The sequence below is a fragment of the Cibotium barometz genome, chromosome 29, assembly GCF_041138505.1.
Source record: "Cibotium barometz isolate CiBa-2024 chromosome 29, ASM4113850v1, whole genome shotgun sequence".
In the NCBI taxonomy this organism is placed as follows: domain Eukaryota; kingdom Viridiplantae; phylum Streptophyta; class Polypodiopsida; order Cyatheales; family Cibotiaceae; genus Cibotium; species Cibotium barometz.
Window position 1 is genome coordinate 51,270,286 of NC_141074.1, and position 26,344 is coordinate 51,296,629.

Genomic DNA, 26,344 nt, shown 5'->3' on the forward strand with positions numbered 1-26,344 from the left:
GGATGAGTCTCCTTTCAGCTACTTACATGAGTGTCCCACACTTTTGAGCCGCCATGATTATGTTCCGGAGGATGTAGACTACACTGACATGGATTCAAATGACGATGATGATGTATTGTACACTCATACACATGATGATGTATCGCACACACATACACATACTCATACACATGATGATGTATCACACACACATACACATATGACATTGATGTATCACACACACATGCATATGATCATAGTGATATATGTGCAGATGATGCCACTGACACATATGCACATGATGATGATGTGTGTGATAGTGATGTGTGCGAGTCAAATCACGTGGGCATGATCTCGACGGAAAAGATGGCAACAAGCACACCAAGCATCAACGCTTCTAGGCCTGTCTTCTTGCCTACAAATCATTTAGACACTCTAGTTGATCGTGGTGACGTTCGAGAGGATAGTATGCATTTGATTAGTGATGCATCCATTAGCACACTCAGGATTAGTATCTATTAGCACACTCGAGGTTAGTGATACTCTACATACGAATGACAGAGACACCTATGAGAATAGACCTGAGTTCCTAGTGTTAGATGTGTCAGGCTATTCTTCTAGGATTTCTATTTGTGGAGATATCGCTGACACGACCGCTACTCTTAGTATTCATGGCATTCGTGCTAGCATTCGTGTGGATAGAGTTCATGTGTTTGAGCAATCAAGGAGAGTGTATAAGAGTAATGATGATTTCATTGAGGTGAGACATTTTAGTAGGATTATGCATATTGATCATATTCATCGTAGATCATATGACATAGATCTTGAGAGATTTGCATTTAATCTAGGCATCTCCTTAGATCTTATATTGTTGGAGATAGATTTGTCATGGGATGTAGGTCACACAGGGGCATCATTGATCAAGATAGACCATACAAGGATTACCTTGGAGACCTTGGGGATGCCATAGATGATGATTTAGGAGATGATACGATTTATCTTTCATGTGGGGATACATCTTCAATTTTTAATGATGACTATGATGATGCTAATGATCATATTGTTATCCTGGATCATTATACACATATAGATTGTTTTGCACATGAGGAGATGGTGCATGGTTTGGCTCATGTCCATATACCTATTGATGCAGTGGATCATGTATTTGACTTTTCGAGTGATGCTACATGGGATGATGGCATTGGTTTACTCTTACCCTCGCATGATGCCAACCTTGAGATGTGTTCTTTTCGCTCCTAGGGGTGTTGACATGATCCTATTTTCTTTGGAACTAGGACACTTACTTTTGGATGCAGTATATGTCATTTGGGATGTTTGGTGTTTGATTATGTGGTGCATTATGTAGATTTACATGCATCGCATCTAAATTTTCACCTGAGCAGTTATTTGGACCATGGATTTGATGGTATTTATGATGGTCTTATTTCACCTTGGAGAAGGAGCTTGGACATTTCCTTCTCGATCCAAGTGGTTATACATTTGTTCCATGGTTAGATAGTCTACACTTTTGCTATCCATTTGACCTAGGTGGATATATATCAAGTTACGTCATCGACATGGGTGGCTATCCATTTGATCCAAGAGGATTGGCTAGTTGTATCACCGACATTGGCTCTCTACATTTTCCATTGGATCCCATGCGGTTCAAGAGTCATTGCTTTGGAATCTACATGGCTTGGATTTACATTTCATCCATGCGGGTGCGGTTGTATGGATTACCTCATCTTCGGAGCGATACTCATATCTTTTTCTTTGAAATGGTGACACTTGGTTACATATTGGGCTTTTTGTATATAGCCTTTGTATTTATCTTTTGTGCACGACCACTCCATTTCAAGGACAAAATCATTGTAGGAGGGGATGGCTTGTAATGAAGTATGCACATGTACATGGGGGATGGGGATTAGACACTTGGGGCTTAGGGTCATTCACATGTGGCCTTGGGTGTATTAGGCATAGGGCTCATGGACATTGTACCCTTTTATCATCTTTTGATATATGTCTATTACTTCTTCTTTGAGCTTATGCCCAAGTTTTCATAGTTGATTCATAGCAGTCTTTCCATGTTTAGGTGCTGCCCTCTAGGATGAGTGGGACATCTGTGTACTCCATTCTAATGAGTGCAATCCCTAGGTCCCCTTGATTGCAAATTACTTGTAGACTACTTCTTGAGGGTTAAAAAACCCCTTATAAAGCTTCTTATCTACGTGATGAGACATCTACTTGTAGTTCTTTTATTGCACCATAAGCCATAGCGTAAGAAGTATAGATGTCTTCACGTAGAGAAGAAGCCTTTTTCTACAGTTTAGAAAGGCACCACAATACCTGCACATAAAACTTGATATTCTAAGTAGACATGAGGAACCCAGATTAGCAAAAGCATTCTAAAGCTTGTGCTACACTTTACGGACCAAACTTGTCATGGAGAACATAACTTTTCAAAGCCTTAGGGAATGTGGGTTCTAATATTAAAATAAGTCATTTATAAATTTTTTTGCTAATAAAAAAAAACGCTTTGACCATGGTGTTCATTGTTCTTCTCCTACCTTGTACAAATTACAAGGGAATAAAAAATAGTGAGTTAATAGTAGCAATTAGTAGGTGGTAATAAGTGTAGAAAAGTGACAGTTTAGAGGTCCTTTGTTAAGAGATAAAGACCTTTATATTATCTTTACATAGCTAGTGTCCTTTAGGAAACCATGGTTTCTGCAATGAGAGTAAACCATGGCTCGTCTAGCATTGCACTTTTCGCAAACTACTTGAGGGTTTTAGTGGACTCATCACTTTGTTAGCATCACGAGAGAGGCACATTGTTGTTCTTATAGCATTGCTCTAGCTTAAAGTTTGCATCCATAGCCTCTCACCCCAATGTCCTTCACCACTTTGATCAAGAGCATCGACATCAAAGGTGCTAATTTGTTGTTTGATCAAGAGCATCGACATCAAAGGTGCTAATTTGTTGTTTAGAGAGAGAGAGAGAGAGAGAGAGAGAGAGAGAGAGAGAGAGAGAGAGAGAGAGAGAGAGAGAGAGAGAGAGAGAGAGAGAGAGAGAGAGAGAGAGAGAGTGAAAAGCAATGTTTTTTTGGGCCAAGGACAAAAAAGCAAGGGGCGATCATGCGCCAATTACATCAAGCCACATGGTTAAAATGCTTCCACGCCTTTATTCCCCTAAAGATGTATACAAGTGGAAAATGCAAGTGTTAAAAGGCTTGTAAATTTTGTTACTAGCCCCTTTATGTTAAATAGAATAAAAGAGCATTGAGTAATCTGATCTTGGAAAAAATGTTTAATTCTTCTATGAGGCTTACGATTATGGCCTTGTAGAGGAAACCAAAAACATGTTTATTCCAAGAAGTTTTGCATTTTTTAAATAGAATGCAAGCTCTAAAAGTACAACCTCCCAAAAATTACCGATTTTGGAACCTTCAACCTCAAAACTAGAAGGTAAAGTAGTCCAATTACACTATAAGTTTTTTTAACGTGTAATGTTCCCTGTGCAAGGGGCACGAGAGAGGGTTACATGCATGTGCATGCCCCTAAGGCCTAAAGCTATGGATGAGCCATACGAGTCATGGTACGGGGAATTATTTTCACCAAGTCTTACATCAATCCGTTTAAGAGAAAATTGTATTTAACAAGCATTGTCTTCACACTTTAATCACAAAATTTTGAGAAGTAAAGGAAAGGTACCGTGGAGGTGTGAAAGTGTGAAGGATCAAATATTTATTGTCCGGCGCCGTGTGGAATCGCTCGCGATTCTTGCTGCAAATTTCTTTATAATATAGGTGATGTGAATAATCGATGCGTGGCATGGTCTTCCTCGGTGGCAAGGTATGCTCTCGCGCCATCCCGATTTTTCAAAATTTCAGGTTAATTGCATAGTTCACAGCTCGACGCAGCTCAGCTACGCTCATAGTGTCCTAATTAGTTCTCTTAAGTTAATATTTCCTTAATTTGTAGCAGTCCTCATTGCTAAATCTATTGGATTGCCCGGCCTGCTCTTTCTCATAGGCCTGCTTAACAGTATTCTACCCTAGCTCATCCCTACATGTCAGTGAACTTGTCTCTTTATGGATTAGGGTTCACAATCTTGTGTCTCTCTCCTAATCTGTCTCTTACATGGCCTCAATGTTCATGGCACATGCATCTGAGGCCTGATACATGTGGCACCCCTAATCACAATTGTGTCTCTTTCACCCAATCTATCCCCTACATGGTCTCAATGGTCATGGCACATGGATCCGAGTTCTTATGCCCATGGCATCCCTTCGAGGGGGACGTCAGAGTGTTGACTTTGTTAAGGTCTGTCTTCCTCGAGAGGTGGATTAGTCCAGTGCTGAAGGCAACAACCGTTGTCTGGATAAAGAAAAGCAGGCCCATAAGCAGAGCGGATGCCACTTCCAAAGGCATAGATGGACTGCCAGAATGCCATGCTAGAGCACTAGTTGAAGTTGTAGCAGGAGAAAGAAGTTTTCCTTTGGTGAGAAATTGAAGAAGATTGGCATCTGTACCAGGAAGAATTGGAACAAGAGTGCAGGTCACATCTTGAAGAAGACAAGAATCAAAAACTTGCAAATAAGGCTGTGATTGATATCTTGGCTTCTTTGGAAGCAAGTTCAACAAACTAGCATGTTTGGAGTCCTGCAAAGGTACGTCTAGGGTCGTTTAATTGTCCATTTATCTAGATGGAGATGTGGCCATTGAAGAATGTTGCACCAAAGTAGTTTGTTGATGAGTAGAGCACAATGCATCTTGGATTATCAACAAAGGAGCATCAAGTCATGTAACATGTGGAAGCTTCTGGGGAGATCGGTAACTTCAATGCTTAGAAATTAGCACACTTATCGCGACGAAATTAACTCACAAAACTGAATGTAGATGTGCAGAAAAATAGAGAGAGAGAGAGAGAGGGAGAAGAGGACACAGTATTGGGTCCCGAATACCCTATGTTAGGGCCCCCACCATAAATGGTGTATTTGCTTTTATTAGAATGATGCAAAACTAAAATAAAAGATTGAACGTGAACCTTCTTGGCCGAGGAGAATCCTCTGCCCTTGACTTTCAATCCGTCACCCCTTCTACGTTAGCTTATCCTTGGCTGTCTTGGCCCTTTGATCAACTTCAGCACTTGGTGAAATATGGATTTATGCAATGGGTATTTATACCCCTACTGGAGGTTGGTCGGCTAGATTAAAACCAATTGGCTGTCTAAAAATGCCTCACGACCTGTAAATTCAGCATTTAATGCCTAAAAATGCTGCGCATCACACAAATAGGTGCTGGCCACCATGTGCATAAGTTTCTGGCTGTTGGGCAGCCTGTGTGGGCTGCCCCACACCTGGCCTACAGCCCCCTAGGGGTTGGGTACCCTGTCGGCTGCCTGTCCAGGAGCCCGCCTACAGCCCTTCCATGGCTGGTGGGCACAGTCAAGGCCTTCTTGGCCCTTATGGGGGGGTTCTACACCTTCCCCATGGCCATATATTTGTCCCTGGGGTAGCCCTATGCAAACCTTAACTGTCTACACAGTGGTATGGCATCCAGTATCATACCAGATACACAAAACCATTGACATCATTCTAGAGGGAGACTCACAGCGCGGACTGACACTGTTTCATGTGCAGGACAATGCACACTTGACCTTGGACGCATGTGCATGACAATGCACACCTGACCTCAGACGACTGGAGTGGGACCTTGGTGGACTCGTCTCAGATTGGGCTCACATGGGACCAGTTTTCCACCCTTGGTCTTGCACCTTTTGTACAGATATGTCTACGTGGCATCCAAGTGCGGGATGCACGTGACAAGTCATATGATTAGGTATTATGGAATTGCAATGACACTCTATGGTCAGATCCAAGAGGCTTTGCAGAGACATACTCAACAATGGGATGTTCTCTTGATGGGTGATTTTAATGCTCGAACAATGGGGGAATAATTCCGGATGTATGATTTCCAAGATGATGTCGTCATGTTGTCAGAGATTGATCTGGATGAGATGGCTTTGCAGTTGGCCTATTAGGATGCATGACATGTTTGTGTCAGAATACCTAGCAGAAATGAAGACAACTATTGTAGAGAGTGTGACCGCTCCCTACAGGAGGCCTACAGATCGGAAGACAATATACACATATTTAGAATACTTAATTTAACTGTTATTAAACAATGGAAACAACATCAGCAACATTCAACAAATCCAACACGGCTGAATTTGCAGCTTCACTTTGGCCATCCGTTTGGGGATGAGAAGCTGATGAAAACTCAAGTTTAGTGTCCATGTTATCAAATAAAGCCCTCCAGAAGAGGCTCGTAGTCTTGGGATCTCTATCCCCAACAATGGACTTAGGCATACCATGATGCTTGAAGATGTTAGCAAGAAAAAGCTTCACTATATGATCAACTTTAATGGTTTTCTTGACGGGCAAGAAGTGAGCTTGCTTGCTAAACCTGTCCACAATGGTCCAAATAGCATCATTCCCATGCTGGGATCTAGGCAAGTCCATAATAAAGTCCATAGTAATACTTTCCCATGGTTGCGAGGGAATAGGCAATGACTGAAGTAAACCTGGAGGCTTTTGCCTGTCAAATTTCACCTTTTGGCAAGTAAGACATGTACGTACATATGTCCAATGTCTTTACGCATGCTTGGCCAAAAGAAATCTCTCTCAATCATGCGTGTAGTAGGCATGATACCTCTATGACCAACATAAGGTGGAGCGTGACATTCCTCCATAACCTTTGGACACATATCCTTTACCGCACATAAGCAGTTATCCTTCGTAAGCCTCTTTGATCACATAAGAGGCATGTGAGTGATCAGCCATCAAATCAGTCCATAAATGGCAAAAATCAGCATCCAAATGATACAAATCTCGCATGGTAGATAAGTCTCCATGAGAGGCCACTGAAACTGCAGCCACATAAGGCCTCCTCCATAACCTTTGGACACATATCCTTTACCACACATAAGCAGTTATCCTTCGTAAGCCTCTTTGATCACATAAGAGGCATGTGAGTGATCAGCCATCAAATCAGTCCATAAATGGCAAAAATTAGCATCCAAATGATACAAATCTCGCATGGTAGATAAGTCTCCATGAGAGGCCACTGAAACTGCAGCCACATAAGGCCTCCTGGATAATGCATCTGCCACCACATTTTTCTTTCCCGGAGTATGTACAATCTGAAAATGAAACATGGAAAAAAAGTTTGCCATTTTCATCTGCTTCTCCGAAAGCTTTGTTTGAGATAGAAAGTATCTCAAGCTTTGATGATCTGTCTTGACTACAAATTCAGCCCTAAGAAGATAACGTTTCCATATCTTTAAGGCATGAATTACAACCCAAGAGCTCTTTCTCATAGATATCCATATGAAGCTTGGCATCATGCAATCGACGGCTCTCATATGCAAGTGCATGACCTTCTTGATTTAGGACAGTCCCTATACAATCGCCACAAGCATCACATTCCACTATAAATGACCTTTGCAAGTCGGGAACAATCAATACGGGTCCACATATGATAACATTCTTGAGTTGCAAGAAGGCATCCTGCTCCTTTGGGGTCCATTTAAAAGTGGCTTTCTTCTTCGTGAGATCATGTAGAGGGGTGGCAATCATAGCAAAATGCCTTATGAAGCGCTTGCAATATGAATATAACCCCAGAAAACTACGTACTTGTCAAATTCCCACAGGATCTCCTCATGGAACGCTCTTGGTACAAGACTCGAAACCTGCAAACAAACGAAACAAACGTGAAGGGGGTGCAGGCTTGACTCACCTCCCAACCTCGACAGCCGTGGGCAAGTCCACAAGGCTTGGCTGTCCCCACCGAGCCACTAGCTGAGCTAACTAGATGGACGTACCGACCAATCTCTATCTCGTGACGTTCCATACCGCCACCACGAAGCTACCCTTGCGGGCCTCGAGATTGCTGCCGGCCTCGGTTGCATGAAGCAGATGTACGTCTGCACTAGATCCAGGCTCCTGACCATAGAGCTCTCACAAAGACATGCGAGACTCTATATGACTAATGACTAATCTTGGCCACCCTTTTATAGGCTCTTGGCCGGTCATCGAGCGTCCACACTTGGGTGTTCGTCCGTCCATACTTGGGTGCCCGCCGGTTAGTCTATCCATAACTCAGCACGCCAATCAGCCTGCCTAGCTCCAAGCTTTCCCAACCTCGAAGCTAGTCTTGTGTGCGTGTAGCACACGGTAGATACACACTGTGCACATGACATACTCCCCTTCCTCTAAGAGCTCACTATTGAGCTTACTAAAAAGCCAGGGTAATCTCTCTGAAGAGTAGTCAATGTCTCCCATGTAGCGTCCTCCTCAACACGATCCTTCCACTTGATCTTGTATTCCGTGATAAGCGTATTACGCAATCTTCTTTCACGAAATCCAAGAATCTTTTCAAGTTCGTGTGGAACAAATGTCATGTCCTCGACAACTATGATTTCTTGAGGAGTAACTAATTGGTCTGTTCCACCCAGTACTTCCTTAAGTCTACTGACATGAAATATAGGATGAACTTTCACATGAGAAGGTAAATCCAATTCATATGCACCTGAACCAATCCGTCGTGTAATACGAAATGGTCCACAGTATCTAGGGGATAATTTCGGAGATCGACCTGTCCGTAAAATCTCAGAATCTTTCGGAACTCGCAAATACACCATCGTGCCTTCAGAGAACTCTCTAGGTAGACGATGTCTATTAGAATAAAATCTGTCTCGGTCTTGAGCACTTCTAATAGATTTTTTCGCAACTTGTAACATTTCTTGCATATCTTGCAAAAAATTACGTGCTGCATCATGCTGAAGTCCTGAGAATCCCACTATAACAGGTGATCTAGGTTGAAAACCATACATAAGCATGAAAGGACTAAAACCTATACTCGTATGCTTAGTAGTGTTATTCCAGACATTAGGTCCAAGATTCTTAAGGAGTGTCACGACGCCCCTTCTGTTGGACACCCTAGGATACACAGGACATTATCGTTAGTGAAACACACTTTTTATTGGCCAAAGATAAAAGGGTATGTAGAAGATTATGTTCTCAAGTGTCAAGTTCGTCAAGCAAATAAAGCTGAATGCTATAGACAGGCTAGGTTGTTGCATTCTTTGCAAATACCAGGTAATAAATGTGAAAGTATTTCCATGGATTTTATTACCTGATTGCCAAGAATACATCAAGGCCACGATTCTATTTGGGTTGTGGTAGATCGCTTGACAAAAATGGCTAGATTTTTACCAGCCCGGAAGACCATTACAGCTACGCAATTAGCAAGGCAGTTTATCGAGCAATTGTTTAGATTGTACAGGTTACCCCGCAGGACATAGTAAGTGATAGAGACTCTAAGTTTACGACCGAGTGATTTTTGGAAACTTGTTTTTGAGAAGTTGGAAACAACTTTGAGTTTGAGTTTCTCAGATCATTCTCAATTTGATGGCTAGACTAAAAGAGTGAATCAATCTGTGGTACACAAATTTTATCATTACGGAATAGTAAACCATTCCGAATCATCCACTGGCCTCCTGCAGCCTGAATGGTAGGCTGCTCAGTCATTGAGTCTTGGTCAATCAATGAGCTCCCATCCTGGATCTTCTGCCAAAATGGACCAAAATAACTATAAGTTCTGCAAAGCCCTCTCAATGACTGAAATAAGTTAGTAGAAATCTCGGTGAACGACAAAGTATTCACCTCTCTAATTCAACTAAGCGTATCTGCAACACTATTCATGGACTCTTTTCTATAACGAATCTCAAAATCAAAATCTTGCATTAATTTAGCCCATCGAGCTTTCCTTCCTCTCAAATCATCCGCATCACACACATACTTGATTGACTGATGATCAGTCAATACCACAAACTTGGAGCCATATAAATAATGTCTCCAAACCTTGAGAGCATGAATCACAGCATAAAGCTCCTTCTCAAGGGTTGGCCAACGAGATTGAGTGTCGTCTAGCTTTTTACTTTCAAAAGCAGCAGGTGATGAATTTTGGACTTCTTAGTGAAGTCCTCATCACTAAAAGCAATATCAAACTGGGCCACAAAAGCTAGCACCTTAGAGGCATCATACTCTCCATGAAAGGCATCAAATTTCACGGACTTGTTCCCTACCTTGAACTCCTTGAGCTTCTTGGGATGTGGTACATGTTCTTCTCTTTTTCTCTTCCCCTGATCCAACGGGGCAGCTTTCTTTGCATGGGCTTCATGGGCAACCAAAGATGTTTCAAAAGGCACAGTGGTATGTGTATTATGAATCTGTGGCCTCGATGCATAAGACCTCCCCAAATGATGCAATGTCTCACCACGAGACAACTCAATGGGCAAAGTCTTTCGGCTTGCACGCCGACCACTGTCCCCATGATGTACATTCTTGGAATCCAAATGGCCTTGAGCATGCATAAATATGTTTTCTCTTGTGCCCTGAGGAGTGGATGCATGGCAGGAGGTGACCGAAACTTCTTCTTTATGCAAGTATGATCTCAACCTTTGAGAGGCTGGGTCTCCATGCTGCAAACGGGGTGGATTCTTGAACATAAGCTGTCCATCCTCTTCCTCTTTAAGGTCACCCTTGCGGATAAGATAAGAGAGTGCCAGCTCCCTTGGCTTCTTACCCACTTCTCGAGCCATAGACTCAAAAGTCATGTCCACCATAGCGTCAGCTTTCTTGGCTTCTATAACACTTTGTACATGAGGGTCTTCATGCAAGAATTTTAGCTCTTGCTCTTTTGCCTGCAAGAGCCTCTTCATGTGCTCCAACTAAGCCCTCAATGCATTGGGCTCTTCCTCGTGCATGGGTTCTTTACCACGTGATGGTTGTCCCATGTATGCACTATCATAGACTCTCTCAAGAGGCTTATGCCTTCTATGCAATGCATCAGAATCCCGTGAAGCACTTGATTGGCCCCTCGAATTCGGCACTTCCAATGGGTTGCCCTGGCTGTCCATTGAATTAAGTGTTCGTGCTTGCTTCCGATCTCAAAACTCCGTGTCTCCTCTTGAGAAAGAGAGACGACCGGGCTCTGATACCAATGTGACCGCTCCCTACAGGAGGCCTACAGATCGGAAGACAATATACACATATTTAGAATACTTAATTTAACTATTATTAAACAATGGAAACAACATCAGCAACACAAATACTGGAAATATTGAAAATACAAATGACACCAGCATTGGGGCCGGAAAGGCCCCCTCCCCCCCCCCCCCGCGCCCTCAATACTTTTTTGTATTTCTTGGAGTATTTTTATTTGTCCAAGTGTCACGGGCCTGACAAGCCATATTTCTCCACAAGGGAGTGAAAACAACCAAATAAAACTGGTTCAAGTCGATGAAGAGGTGTTGGTCAGAGTAGCCCCAAATCACAGGCTCATTCCCACCTTCACTGGGTGGACACCTGCCTTTCATTGGTCTTCCGGGACCGTGCACCAACAGGCACGCCCGTACTAACGCAGGCCAAGGGGTACACCGCGGAGGGAACGTGGCCTGGTTCTCCCCAATGAGCTTTGCTCCCAAGTTCCTTGGTGAGTCAAACCTTCACTGGCTCTCAGAAGCTCTGAGAGCGCGGTTAACAACACCACATAGGGAAATATACTGACCACACTAGGAAGAACATTCCTGAGCATGGTCAGCATATACATGCTTTGCTCCTGCACTACACAACTTAAAGAATTCTCTGAATTTTAATTAACAAATTTCAGAATTTCACAAATGAGAAAACATGAGGGCACCTGGTACAATGAGTACAATTCCGGTACAACATGTACAATTTGTAGCAAGTACAATCAGGCACATCAGGTACTTCACACGTGCAGGTACAACTAGCCAAGTAGTATTCAGATTCTGTACTTGCAGCAGGTACACGTGGGAAGCCAACAGTTGTACCTAGGTACAACAGGTATTGGTCAGGTACATGTGGGCAGCCAGCAGGTACACATGGGCAGCCAACAGTTGTAGGTACAGTAGGTTCTGGTCAGGTACACGTGGGCAGCCAGCAGGTACACATGGGCAGCCAACAGTTGCAGGTACAGCAGGTTCTGGTCAGGTGGTACAGCAGGTACAGATTGAATTCAGCACGTGGGAAAACCAGCAGCAATAGGTACAGTTCAAGTACAACAGGCGGGCAGCTGCTGGGAGGCAGGTACAGCACCGAATTTTGCCTTTGGAGAGAGGTGATGCAGGAAGAAGGGCAGCCAGGAGGCGATGATGAGAAAGAAAACCCACCAACCCACCACACGTGGGAAACTTCTAAAAATGTTCCATGCAAAAGCCTTTATCAAAGGTTATAAAACCTTAATACCCATTTAATACTATGGGCACCCACACTAGAAAATGTCCAGCCCTTCTTTTAAATGTGTGTGAGCACATGGTCATATAAAAATTAAGGTTTACTCTAGTTTATGGATTTTACCTTTTAAAAAGGGCAAAATGAGAAGACTTACCACCTGTTCACACGCCACACCACCAAGTCAGCAAACAGCATTCCACGGTACACTGGGGGCGTCCCCGTCCAGTGTACTGGCACGGCATAACAGGCAGACACACGCAAACAAGTCATGCAAAAACAAATTTATGCATGCAGGCATAAATGCATGTGCACAAATAATGGACGAAATCTCCCTTTCATGAAACTTGTACAAGAGGTTCTTGTCGGGCACAAAACTGGCGTGACAAATATAATTCAATATGTCCTGGTCTTTCTATGGAGTGACAGTCCCATAGGTAAGACACTATCCTGGTCATACACGGGTGGCACCAACAGGCTCCCGTCCATACAGCACGAAGCAAATCACACACGGGTGACACGAAATTGGTTTCCGTCCATGTGACGCAGCAGTGGTCGCACAAGGGTGGCATTGATCTGGCTCCCGTCCATGTGACACCATAAAACTGGCCCTTTCAAATAGGACACTGGCCTGGCCCCATGTGAACATGGCACAAATATGGCTGCTTTATGGAGTGACAGTCCCATAGAAGTGGCAATGGAGATGGACCAAATGGTGACAGAGAGCAATACACAGATGAAAGAGAGAGAGAAGCTGTGTAACTTTGCTATATACACCAATAAAAATCCTGGAAATATACAGGATGGAGTGAGGGGGTAGCCTCTCCTCAAAGTGGACAAGGAAGATCATGATACTCCAGCATCGTCCTTGCCATCTCCACCATAGTCTTGTTCTTTCGCTCAACTACTCCATTCTCAGAAGGCGAACCTGTATTGGCTAGCTTCCCGTTCCGCACAAAACCGCACGAATGCATTGGAAGAAAACTCTCTTCCTTTGTTAGCCCTAAGAGTCTTTATCTGTAAGCTAGACTCTTTCTCTACCATCACACGCCACTCCTTGAACCGAGCAAAAGCTTAGTCCTTCTGTGAAAGAAAATAAACCCAAGTGGAATCTGCTACAATCATCAACAAGCAGCGTGAAATACAAAGAACCTCCCAAGGATGGCGTCTGCATAGGTCCACACAAGTCAGCGTGTACCAACTCCAAAGGTTTTGAAGCCCGTCTGAAAGCCTGCTTCGGAAAAGATTCCCTGTGCTGCGTACCACGAATGCAAGAACTATAGCGTCCCTACTTGTTGCCAACATCTGGCAAGTCAACCACCCTCTGGTCCAGAAAGCTCGTCGCAGTGCGTTCACATTCAAGTGGCCCCAAAAGTGCCACAAGTCACCAATTTGAGAGCCTGTCAACGAGGAGAGTGCTGAGAGTTTGTATATACCATTCTCCACTCCGCCTTCCTAAACAACCTGGCCACTCCCGCGGTCCCGTAGAGTAACAAAATGCTCCTCAAACTCCACCCGGAAGCCAGTCTTGCAAACCTCATGCACTAACAACAGATGAAAACCAAGTGCGGGGACGTAAAGAACACGAGAGGAATGCTTCCTTCCTCTGCCATCGGCGGGAATGATCTCCATCCGGCTCTCACTGTGAATTGGTATGGTGGAATTGTCGCCAATGAAAATGGGACTTGACTGTCGTTTAAGATCCTGAAAGAAGTCATGGGAAGGAGTCATATACCTGGAAGCACCACTATCAAGAATCCATTCCCGAGTATCCTTGGCGGTGAAGCCAACTGCCGCCTCGCTCGAAGAAGAAGCATCGGTGTCCAACATCTCCAAGTGCACAAAGGCTGGAGTCTTTGTAGTTGAAGCTGAAGAGTCCGCTTGGGACACTTCCTCTAATAGTGGTCTTTCTCGCCACAATCATTACAGGTCCTCTCGGCCTTTAGTTTCTCACGGTCAGAATCGGGCTTCTTCTCACAAGACTTCTCCGATGAAGACTTCCCTTTGTCCTTGTTGTTGTTGTTATGGCCTTTCGACCGTTGGCTAGTCAAGGCCTCAAAACCTCCACCTTGTGGAGGGTTCGTGAATCGCTCTTCCTGGTCCAAGACCATTGGCACAAGCTCCTCCCACATCATGGTGTTGAGCTTGCCATTGGTGATCAAAGAGGAGTAAAATGCTGAGTACTAAGAGGGCAAATGTGACAACAACGTGATGGCCATATCCTCTGACGATATCTCTTTCCTAGCCTGGAAAACCTCTTGCTCTGAAGAGCCTGCAACTTGTTGATGTGCTCCCGCATCGTCGAGGACGACTTTGCAGGATTCATCACCCGCATCTAAACTTCCAAGGAGATCCTTTTCATGGGTGATACCTTGTTGTAGAGAGAAGCCAAATGTTGCCAAATCCCTTTGGCTAGCGTCATATGCTTTATGTGATTGATCACCTGTGGTGTGCAATTTAGGAAGATGAAAGAACGGACGCGGGCATTAACACGATCCCATAACTGTGCCTGTGCCTCCCGTTCCTTCCATATAGAGGGTAACTCCCCATCTTCCAACTCTGGCCGTGGAACCCCAACAACAATGAAATCAACCAAGTCATAGGACTCCAATACAGACTCCATCATTACCTTCTATATGCCGTAGTTGTTCCCGTCCAATTGTCGGTCCATCGGGAATGTCGGGAGTGTTGGGATCTTCACGTGCTTCTCAGCCATCTCAAGCAAATCTGCCACCATCACAAGGGTTCACAAGGTCTTGTGAAGGGAGGGTGGGTGGGAAAAAAGAAGAAGAAGAGGCTGCAAATAGAATGCAAGGTGCTTGTCCAATGGTGATGGCCGCCTTCTATCCGATCTCCAAGTCCCGTACAGCCCAAGCAGTCTCCAATCAGCACCTCAATCAACAAACCCTCGATGTCTCACTGTCTCCAAGCTTCAAGCCACCTGGGTCTCTGATACCATGTCAGAATGCACAGCGGAAATGAAGACAACTTTTGTAGAGAGCAATACACAGATGAAAGAGAGAGAGAAGCTGTGTAACTCTGCTATATACACCAATAAAAATCTTGAAAATATACAGGATGGAGTGAGGGGGCAAGGGGCCATTTTACCCCTGGCTGCTAGTTTGCCAGCCCATAATCAGCCGACAGCAGCCTTGGCTGCCCACGACCAGTAAAATACTCAGTTGGCCAGAAAAAAAAGTAGTCGATCAGCACTAAAGTATAGTCAGGCAGCACCAGATCAGTCGGGCATCAAAGACACAGTCGGCTAGCATCTAGGGGCAGCCGACAGCCCATCCACTCCAAAAAAATAGGGGAAAAAATACGGAGAGCGAGGAAAAATGGGAAGATACTAAATACGCGCGGGCACACCCACAACAGAGGCCCTGACATAGTGTACAGACAGGAGATGACTGCTAACAGCTCGAGCATATGGGAGACACTTCCTAGAAATGGGAGCCATGCATGAGCTGATTATATACAATGGCATGTTCCATTGGCCTATGTCTGACAGCCTTACTTGCTTCCCAACATGCAGGGGCTCTAGGACAATGGACTATCTTATGGGATCTCCTCCTTTCATGACACATGTCCAAGACGTCACCATCTCCCTCCCCCACCTAAAAAATCGGGCCACTTACCTCTCATTCACCATCTCATGCCTTACCTTACCCCCACACTAGTCCTCCCAGTTTCTATCTCCACCCGTATCCACTTTCACTACGATCTAGACCACATCTACGAGGACCACCTCTCCCACCACATTGCAGCCCTTGACCTCTCCCTGCCCATGTCCACAACAGTCACATCCCAACTTTCATCCGTCATTCATGACTCTGCCATGCACATTCTTGAGGAAAAAATAACCCCCACACCCGTCAGAGATCCTACTTTTTGGGAGGTCTATGCATCTAGTATGCAATGGTAAATCAGTAACAAATCTTGTCGCATAATATATTTGCAGGTATTTATCTGAACAAAGCATGTGTGAATTGATGCTCTCTAATGAACTCCTCAATATTATTTGCATGAACAAATGAATGCACAAACAGTTCCTTGGTTTTGACACCAGTTCCTGTCAAAATACACAGCGGAAATGATAACCAAACTTGGGTCCACAAGAGCAAGTAGAGTACAGAAAATAGACAGCACAAGAAACACTTAGAGATAGGCGTGTAAACTCTTCTCTATACACAAGATCCCGTACAAAATTGAATGAGAAAATGGTGAGGAACATGGGGCCTATTTATATGCCCCATGGATGTAGTCGGCCAGCGCTTGAGGGCTCTCCACGACTGCATAAAGCAAGTCGGCTAGCAGAAAATATCTCCACGACTGTACAAAACAGGTCGGCCAGCATCAAAACCTCCACGACTGCATCATAGGCAGTCGGCCAGCCACCAGGAGCACATGAGGTGCAGTCGGCCAGCACCAGGGGCTCCTGCCAACATGTGGCATCCATCCGCACCATGGAAAAATGGGGAAAAAATACGGGGAGTGAGGAAAAATGATAAAACACCTATACAGGGTGGGCACACCCACAACAGAAGCCCTGGTGTCTGATTAAGAGGGGAGATGACTTCTAACACCCCCTCTCAGCTCCTGGCTGTGCATTCAACCCAAGGGAGCTGGAGTGCCGCCTGAGCGTAGCCTGAGGTAGAGACTTCGTGAAGAGGTTTGTCACATTGTCCTCCGTCGAACAATAAAGGAGCAAGATGTCACCAGCCAAGATCTTCTCACGTACAAAGTGATACTGTATCTCTATGTGCTTGGTCCGGGCATGGAAGACTAGGTTCCGAGCAATAGCTATACAACTCTGGTTATCGCACTAGATGACTGTGGGCTCCTTCTGTGGAAACCCAATCTCGCCTAGCAGCCTCCGCAACCACACAACCTCGCAAGCAGTACCACAAGCAGCCCGGTACTCTGCCTTTGTCGAAGAGAGGGCAATAGTTGGCTGCCTCTTGCTGCTCCAAGAAACTGCTCCTGAGTCGAGGGTAAAACTGTATCCTGAAGTAGATCTCCTCGTGTCTGGATCTCCTCCCCAATCTGAGTCACTCCAACCTTGGAGTCTGACTCTGTGTAAAAGAGTCCTAGATCCTTCGTACTTTGCAGATACCGCAAGATCCGCAATCTTGCGTCCCAATGAGACTTCAATGGCGTCTGCATAAAAGAGCTCAACAGCCCCACGGAGAAGCTCAAGTCCAATGTGGTGTTCAGCAACTAGATCGATGAACCAACCAACTTCCGGTACTGCGAGGCATTAACTGGCTCACAAGGATCAGTAATGGTTAACTTTGTGTTTGGGTCCATCGGTGAAGTAATAGGCTTGCAGTTCTCCATCCCAAAGGCCTCAAGCAACTCATGAACATACCGCTGCTGAGAGACAAAAAACCCCCTCTGGGTCTGCCAAATCTCCAATCCCAAAAAGAAGTGGAGTAAGCCTAAGTCGGTCATCGCAAACTCCTTTGACAAGGCAGCCTTCGTCACACCAATGTGCTCCACATGACCGCCAGTGAGAATGAGATCATCCACATAAAGGATGATTATCGTAACCATGCCGCGTTCCCAAAAGAGATATAGGTTAGGATTTGCAACCGATCTCTGAAATCCAGTCCGAATAAAGAAGGAATCGATCTTCTGATTCCAAGCCCTAGGAGCCTGCTTAAGACCATACAAGGCCTTACGTAACTTGTAAACCATCCCTTTTGATCTTGGAACAACAAAGCCTAGAGGCTGCTCAACATACACCTCCTCTTGCAGGTCACCATTAAGGAACGCAGATTTTACATCTATTTGATACACGGGCCACCTCTGAGAAGAAGCAAGGGCAAGAACGGTCCGAATCGTGGACATCCATGCTGTCGGTGCAAAGGTATCCTCGTAGTCGATGCCTGCCGCTGAGCATAACCTTTAGCCAGGCTTTGTGTTTGTCCACCAACCCATCAGACGCATATTTGGTCTTAAAGACCCATTTGACACCAATGATTGACCGTTTCGACGGCCTCGGTACCAACTCCCATGTGTTGTTCTTCTCGATGGCATCAAGTTCCATCTGCATGGCTTTCCTCCAAGTATCCTGTGAAAGGGCTTCCTTGACGAAAGTGGGCTCTTTGTCCCGCATAATACGAGACATCAAAGCATAGTTTACCTGAAGAAGCTCCGTTGTATTGCTTTTATCTCAGACTCTGTGTGATCTTCGAGGGCCGTCCTCTGTGGTCCACTCAGAGGGTAACTCCGTGACACCTGACTCCCGAAGGGTGTCCAACAACCACCAAGGTACTCGAACAGATCATGGAGCCTCCTGTGGTTGCGGGGGCTCTACTCCAGCTGCGGGCTCAACCTCCTGTACTGACTGAGGTTGATCAACTGGAATAATGGTCTGGGAATCATCATCAGACTCCTCTGGATCTCCAAGAAGTGGCGGCTTCTCGACAGTGGATACTGGAACATGCTCGTCGAAGACCACATCCCGGCTGACAACAATCTCGTTCCTGTCTGGATCATACAATCCGTTGAAAGAGAATTATACCCCACAAATACAAGCTTGCGGGACTTGGAGTCAAGCTTCCCCCTCTGCTTCTTCGGAATATGTACATACGCATCACTCCCAAAAACACGGAAGTGCGAGACATCAGGTTTCCTGTCAAAGTATGCCTCAAATGGAGTCATATGAGGTACTGAAATCGTCGGAGATCGGTTGAGGGTATGGACAGCCGTTGCCACAGCCTCTCCCCAAAGTGGACGAGGAAGATCACGATGCTCCAGCATGGTCCTCGCCATCTCCACCACAGTCCTGTTCTTGCGTTCTACACAACTCCATTCTCCGAAGGCGATCTTGTATTGGCCAGTTCCCTCTTGATGCCATGATCTGCACAAAATTTGAGAAATACAGTCGAGGAGAATTCACCTCCTTGGTCAGCCCTGAGAGTCTTTACCTGAAATCCAGACTCTTTCTCCACCATCACGTGCCAATCCTTGAACCGTGCAAAAGCTTGGTCCTTCTGGGAAAGAAAGTAGACCCACGTGAATCTGGTACAATCATCAACAAGCAACATAAAGTAGAGAGATCCTCCCAAAGATGGTGTCTGCTGAGGTCCACACAAATCAGTGTGAATCAACTCCAATGGTTTCGAAGCCCGCCTGGAAGCCTGCTTCGGAAAGGATTTCCTGTGTTGCTTACCACGTATGCAAGAACTGCAACGCCCTTGCCTACTGCCAACATCTGGCAAGCCAACCACCATTTGGTCTCGGAAAGCTCGCCGAAGTGCATCCACATTTAAGTGGCCAAAACGAAAGTGCCACAAATCTCCGACCTAAGAACCTGTCAACGAGGAGAGTGCAGAGAGCTTGTAGATACCATTCTCCACACCGCCTTCCCAAACAACTTGGCCAGTCTCACGGTCCCGTAGAGCAACTAAATGCTCCTCAAATTCCACCCGAAAGCCAGTCTTGCATACTTCACGCACTGACAGAAGATGAAAACCTAGAGCAGGGACAAAAAGAACGCGGGAAGCATGCTTGTCCCCCTTGCCGTCGGGAATAATCTCCATCCGGCCCTCACTATGTATCGGAATAGTGGAGTTGTCGCCAATAAAGATGCGACCTGATTGCCGTTTCAGATCCAAAAAGAAGTCACGGGACGGAGTCATATGCCTGGAAGCACCACTGTCAAGAATCCATTCCCGGGTATCCTTCGCGGTGAAGCCAGCTGCCTCCTCGCTTGAAGACGATGAAGCATCGGAGTCCATCTCTAAGTGCACAAATGCAGGAGTCTTTGCAACTGAGGCTGAGGAATCAGCACTCTTCCCAGTCCGCTTAGGACACTTCCTCCAATAGTGGCCTTTCTCGCCACAATCATTGCAGGATCTTTCGGCCTTCAGCTTCTCTCGTTCTGAGTCAGGCTTCTTCTCAGAAGACTTCTCCGGTGAAGCCTTCCCTTTGCCCTTGTAGTTATTCCGGCCTTTCGACCGTTGGCCAGTTAAGGCCTCCGAACCGCTGCTGTGAGGAGGGTTCGTGAAACATTCCTCCTGGTCCAAGACCATTGGCACAAGCTCCTCCCAAGTAATGGTGCTGAGCCTGCCACTCGTAATCAACGAGGAGTAGAAAGCAGAATACTGAGCACGCAAGTGGGACAGCAAAGTGATGGCCATGTCTTCAGATGATACCTCCTTCCCAGCTTGGAGGACTTCTTGCTGAAGGGCCTGCAGCTTGTTAATGTGTTCCCGCATCGTCGAGGACTTTGCAGGGTTCATAACCCGCATCTGCACTTCCAAGGAGATCCTCTTCATGGGTGATACCCTGTTATAAAGAGAAGCCAAGTGCTGCCATATTCCTCTGGCCAGCGTCATGTGCTTTACATGATTGATCACTTGTGGTGTGCAGTTGAGGAAAATAAATGACCAGACCCTGGCGTTGACACAATCCCACATCTGTGCTTGTGCCTCCCGGTCCTTCTTCATCGACAGTACCTCCCCTTCCTTTGCTTCCGGCCGTGGAACCCCGATGACGATGAAATCAGCAAGGTCATATGACTCCAGTACAGACTCCATCATAACATTCCAGATGCCGTAATTGTTCCCGTCCAACTGACGGTCCACAGGGAACGTGGGGAGAGTCGGTATCTTCACGTGCTTCTCAGCCATCTCTAACAAATCTGCCATCGCGGGGATTAAATTGAAAAAGGGTGGGTGGGTGGGAAAAAAAACTCTAAACCTGCAAGTGGTTGTCTAGCACCTTAGCCTGCCTTACTCTTGCAATTTCTCTTCCCAAACAATCCAAAACAGTCCACCAATCAGCAACTTAACTATCCCCCTCTTGCTCAGAAAACTCCCAAGATCTATCAAGAGCCTAGGGCTCTGATACCATGTCAAAATACACAGCGGAAATGATAACCAAACTTGGGTCCACAAGAGCAAGTAGCGTGCAGAAAATAGACAGCACAAGAAACACTGAGAGATAGGCGTGTAAACTCTTCTCTATACACAAGATCCCGTACAAAACTGAATGAGAAAATGGTGAGGAACATGGGGCCTATTTATATGCCCCATGGATGCAGTCGGCCAGCGCTTGAGGGCTCTCCACGACTGCATAAAGCAAGTCGGCTAGCAGAAAATATCTCCACGACTGTACAAAACAGGTCGGCCAGCATCAAAACCTCCACGACTGCATCATAGGCAGTCGGCCAGCCACCAGGAGCACATGAGGTGCAGTCGGCCAGCACAGGGGCTCCTGCCAACATGTGGCATCCATCCGCACCATGGAAAAATGGGGAAAAAATACGGGGAGTGAGGAAAAATGATAAAACACCTATACAGGGCGGGCACACCCACAACAGAAGCCCTGGTGTCTGATTAAGACAGGAGATGACTTCTAACAGTTCCTACTGTAATCCAACTACCATGTGAGTGTTTGACTGTCATAGACTAGCAGTATTTCAGTTCTGATTTGATAAATAGTGCCTCCATGAGATGGCTAGTCCCATGACTCTTGTACTAAAGATTTAGTGTTGTTCAATCTCATAATTGTTCCTTTTGGATACAACTTGGATAACAACCCTCGAGTTCTAGAATACTCAATTCCCTACAGTGGAATATAAACCTTGAGCGATCTCCTTTGTTCTTGGTTCCTTGCCTCCAGTAAGGCAAGTGAAGATGAGAGGAGGAGGTCTTGCTAAAAAAGGGAAATTGAGGGTGGCCTTTGTCAGGAAGTTTGGAGAAGCTTCCATGGAGTTTCAGGAGTTGAACGACTAGGGGTGAAACAAGAACCCGAACGAAGAACACATGAGGGTGAACGCTAGAACCAGACATGAAGGGGAGAAAGGTTGGGGACAAAGGAATATTGGTGTGTGCAGCTGTAAGAAGGCTGCAAGGCTGGGCATGGGAGGCCAGGCTGCTGGCACAGGTGGCAGGAAGGACAGCAGCTCATGGGCGCGGGGTTAGGAGGTAAAAGGCTGGAAGAGACGTAAGGTGTATCTGGTGGGGAAGGGTCAAGCAGGGGAAGTTACATAAAAAGGGGCATAGGGAGGCAGAAGCGGCTGAAGACAGGAGTGGAAAGCACAACCAGGGGAGAGAGAAGGGCGCTGGGCAAAGCATGAAGAGAACCATGAAAATTAAATATGAAATAAATTGTAGAGTGAGATCGTCACAAATGCAGAAGTTGATTGTCTTTATAACACCCTTGTGTTAGTATGTCCTTGTAGAATGTGTGCTGTGCACGTCTGTTTGTGATATGGGACATGGTATGTTTTTCAGGCAAGAGGTTCTGCAACCACTTGAAGTAGAGTTATGATGGCAGCTGGGAAAAGGTCTTAACATAACAACGGCAAGGGGTGGCAAGGACAGGAAGGAATGCCGGCAGATTGTGATTTCTCTTCAAGGTATAATTTCGTTGGTGTATAATGTTTAGCAATGAGTTGATTCTTTGATAAGGTTTGCCTAATTTAATTTATTTAAATTTTTGCTTTAGTGGGGAAAGTGGAAGTGATGGATCATGTGCAAGGAGTCAGGAGGACAATGGAAATTACGTGAGATCTTTTGGCTCCTGTTTAGAGTATGTTTTATGGTCTCTTGACTTTAAGTTTGCCTGAAGCTGCAGCTAAAACAATGAGTTTTGTGGGTATAGGTGCTGCAGAAAAGGAGCTTGGACGAGCCCTCCGGTATGCTGTCTTCTGAGAACTGCTTTTGCCATTGCTGCTTACTTGCTGAATGTTTTGAGTCTTGATGGCTTTAATTCAGCAAGCTTGTTACTTGAATCACGGGTTTAGGAAAAAAGGTGTGTGCGTGCGCGCGTGCCCGTGCGCGTGCACACACACACATTGTAAAGTGCAAGTGATTAGGAGGGGGAGAGAGCTCCAAAATGCTAATGGGGTGTGGAGGAAGTGCAAGCTTGCCTTGATGGAGGCAAGGGAGATTCCTACACCTAGCTCACTCAAGCAAGAGGAAGAAAAGAGAGGAAGCTTATTGAATGAGGAAGCCCAAATCACACCCATTTATGCAAGTATCCACCAAGCTAATGCATGGATTAACACAATGCATGCAAGAGATAAAGGGAGAGGAGAGCTCACACAAATTGTATTGCAAGGGGAATGAGTTATAGTGCTTAATGTCAAAATTGCTTATATACAACAGGCTGGTGTTTCACATTTGGTGAGCTATGAGTGAAATAGTATGTTGCTCATTAATCTAGTATACAACAAGTATGCATATGAAGTCCTGGACTTTCCCATTTCACATTAAGCACGTAGTAAGGCCGCTTTATACGATCACATAGTAAGGCCGCTTTATATGATCCAATGCTGTGTTTATAAAGTAAGCCTACATAGTAAGGTTGCTTTATATGATCCAATGCTGTGTTTATAAAGTAAGCGTATATTACAAAATGTGATGGTGCAACACCTTACAAAACTTAGGACGAGGTGAGGCCATGTTAACGGGGTGGTTAACATACTCCTATTCCTAAAGGTGACCATGTTCTCGCATCACCAACCGGAGTAGGTAAGCATCTTGGACACAGGACTTTACACAGTTAATTAGGAGCTCTAATGAGGCTTCGTAGAAATTGGGATTAATAGGGAAAAGCATGAAAGACGAGAGGCTTACCAGTAAGTGGAGCTATAATTAGCCCCCTCTCCTGCCCACAAGCTTCCTCTGACTGGAAGCACATGGGGGAAACTGCATGTATACTAGAGAAGTACACCATTTGGGTCCTGAGTCGGAAGCGCCCTGGGAGTCTTAGAAGTGGTACTAGAAGAATCTGTATCACTGTCGTGTGTCGTGTCTTTGCCCTTTCTCTGAGATGAAGACTTGTCCTTGGTCTTGTCCTTTTTCTTTGACAAACAATCCTTGGACAAATGTCTCCTCTTCTTGCAAGCGAAGCAGCGACTTCGACCTTTCTTCTGAACTGTAGAAAGTGCTTGGTCAGAATTGTTGAGAGACACCTTCAACTTACCTTGTGAAATGAGGACGGACTCTTTCTCCAAGAGTAGGGAGCTAAGATCATCAAAATCCAACTGAGTGGATGTGAATTGGCACCACAAAGATCGAGAAATCACATCATCGTCCGGGGAAAGCTTGGTGAGGATAAGTGCAGCCAGCTGAGGAGAGGACAAAGCAGCATCCATAGCCAGTAACTGGTCATGGATAACCTTGGTCTTCATGAGGAATGACTGCATGGAACTGCCTGCAGGGAATAACAAAGCGTAGAGTTACCCTTGCAAGGTAATTGTCCTCATCGACGAATCTCGAGCAAAGAAATTCTCCAATTTAACCTGATGAGCACTAGTGAGAGTTTGCATGGCCAGTGAGACCTCCTCTGTGATGGTCCACACAAGCACTGAATGCGCCTTCGAATCCCGATTCTCGTAGTCTTGTAATTCCGCAACGAATCCATCCTCTTGATCCTGAGTTCACCTCCTAGAGTTCTGAGGACGCTCGGGCTTCCTCTCAATGCCCTGAACAATATCCCATAAACCCTTGTGGATGAACCAGATCTACATTTGAAGCTTCCAATGGGCGTAGTTGGGTGCTTTCAACTTGTCATCCTTGTTCGTACCAGGGGGAGCCATATCCACTGCAACAAAGAACACAAATCTCAGCTCTCCATAGTCACAAGGGACGGGGGACGGTAATGGGGGATGGGGACAGAGACGAGACGGGAGACGGCCATAAGTAGGGAACGTGGATGACTTAAAAAATATTTTTTTAAAGTTTTTCTACTCTACGCTTATTCTACTTTGGAAGTACGTCAAAAAAAGCACAAATTTACACTAAAATGGTAAGCTTTTGAGTCATATTAACAAAATACGCCGATCAAAGAGTGAAGGCATTGACGGTTGATTGTATCAATAATTAAGTAGATACAAAATGAGTCATGACTCAAGAGTCAGGACTAAGCCTTAAGGAGGCACAATACATGGAAGGACTCAAATGAGTCAATGACAAAAAGTGTAAGGACCATGAATCATGATCCATGAATGATTATCCACGTGAAGTGCTCGCCTCATGGTCATGGGTAACTTGTGCCAAAGGAGCATCAAGCTCATCCTCACTCTCATCCTCACTGGCATGCTGTTGCACCTCATCCTCTTGTTGCTCTTCTTGTTGACTCATCTCCCACTCGGTGAAGGGATTTGCCTTCTTGGTCACGCTCTTGCAAAGCATTTGCAAGTTCGCCCTGACGAAGACAAGATCATTGGCACGCTCTATCCCGAGTCGCTTCCTCTTCCTAGAGGTAATGTGGCTGTAGGTGCTCCAAAGTTGCTCCAAGCAAGAGGAGTTGATGACCTGGCTAAGTATGCGGATGGCCAGCTGCTACAGCTCCGGTCCATCCGAACCAAAGTCCTCCCACCATAGAGGAGTACACCAACTTTGGAGCGGTTGATCTGTGCGTCATGATAGCCATAGAAACCATGAAATGACCTGTACATGGAAAGCTGATCTCTAATCTTGCGCCTAACCGATGTATCAGGCACAAGATGGTCCAAGATGATCCTCCATCCAACGCTCACCTCCCGGTCGCTCTCCTGCTTGTTGCCTTGAAATTCTGGGTCCACCACATAAGCTGTTGCATGCAATCGAGAGTCGTAGGAATTCCACCTTCCTAGACAAAAGGCATAGATCTCCTCGTATTTGTCTTTGTCAGGCACGAAGTCTTTTAACTTCTCTATTATGCGATCCATGGCCTCGTAGACCTTGCCTATGCATGGTTGCATAGCGTCTACAATCCTCAATAGGTGGACTATGGACCTCACCATAGCATCCGTGGTTTCACTCTCCCACAACCAACATGAGGAAGTTGTAGGCAAACTGGGTGTCGGAATATTCGAGGAGAGAGAGAGAGAGAGAGAGAGAGAGAGAGAGAGAGAGAGAGAGGACCTCTTGTTGAACTCAGCCGAACTCTTATTGGTTGAGGACAAAGGAGACCATGGTATTGGCCTCCTCAATGAGTAGGCTGATCCTGTATAAACTCTTGGCCAGTGTTTGTACGAGACTCTTGCATGTCGACAAACTTGTCGCTAAGGAAAAGTCCCCTCAAAGCACCGCTACAAT

General features: G+C 45.5%; 1 protein-coding gene across 2 annotated transcripts in view; it reads left to right on the forward strand.

The window, feature by feature from the left end:
• Window positions 1–3,707: 3,707 nt before the first annotated feature.
• The window catches only part of LOC147622332 (bZIP transcription factor 16-like), a 41,094-nt gene continuing 18,457 nt past the window's right edge, over window positions 3,708–26,344 (forward strand). For both annotated transcript variants that reach the window (XR_015269684.1, XM_086823433.1), the window contains exons 1-4: window positions 3,708–3,831; window positions 22,550–22,674; window positions 22,764–22,821; window positions 22,920–22,953. Coding sequence is in view for 1 of the 2 variants with exons in the window: in XM_086823433.1 (XP_086679559.1) it covers window positions 22,646–22,674; window positions 22,764–22,821; window positions 22,920–22,953 (121 nt within the window). In the remaining variant the exon portion in view is untranslated. The remainder of the gene's footprint in view (window positions 3,832–22,549; window positions 22,675–22,763; window positions 22,822–22,919; window positions 22,954–26,344) is intronic.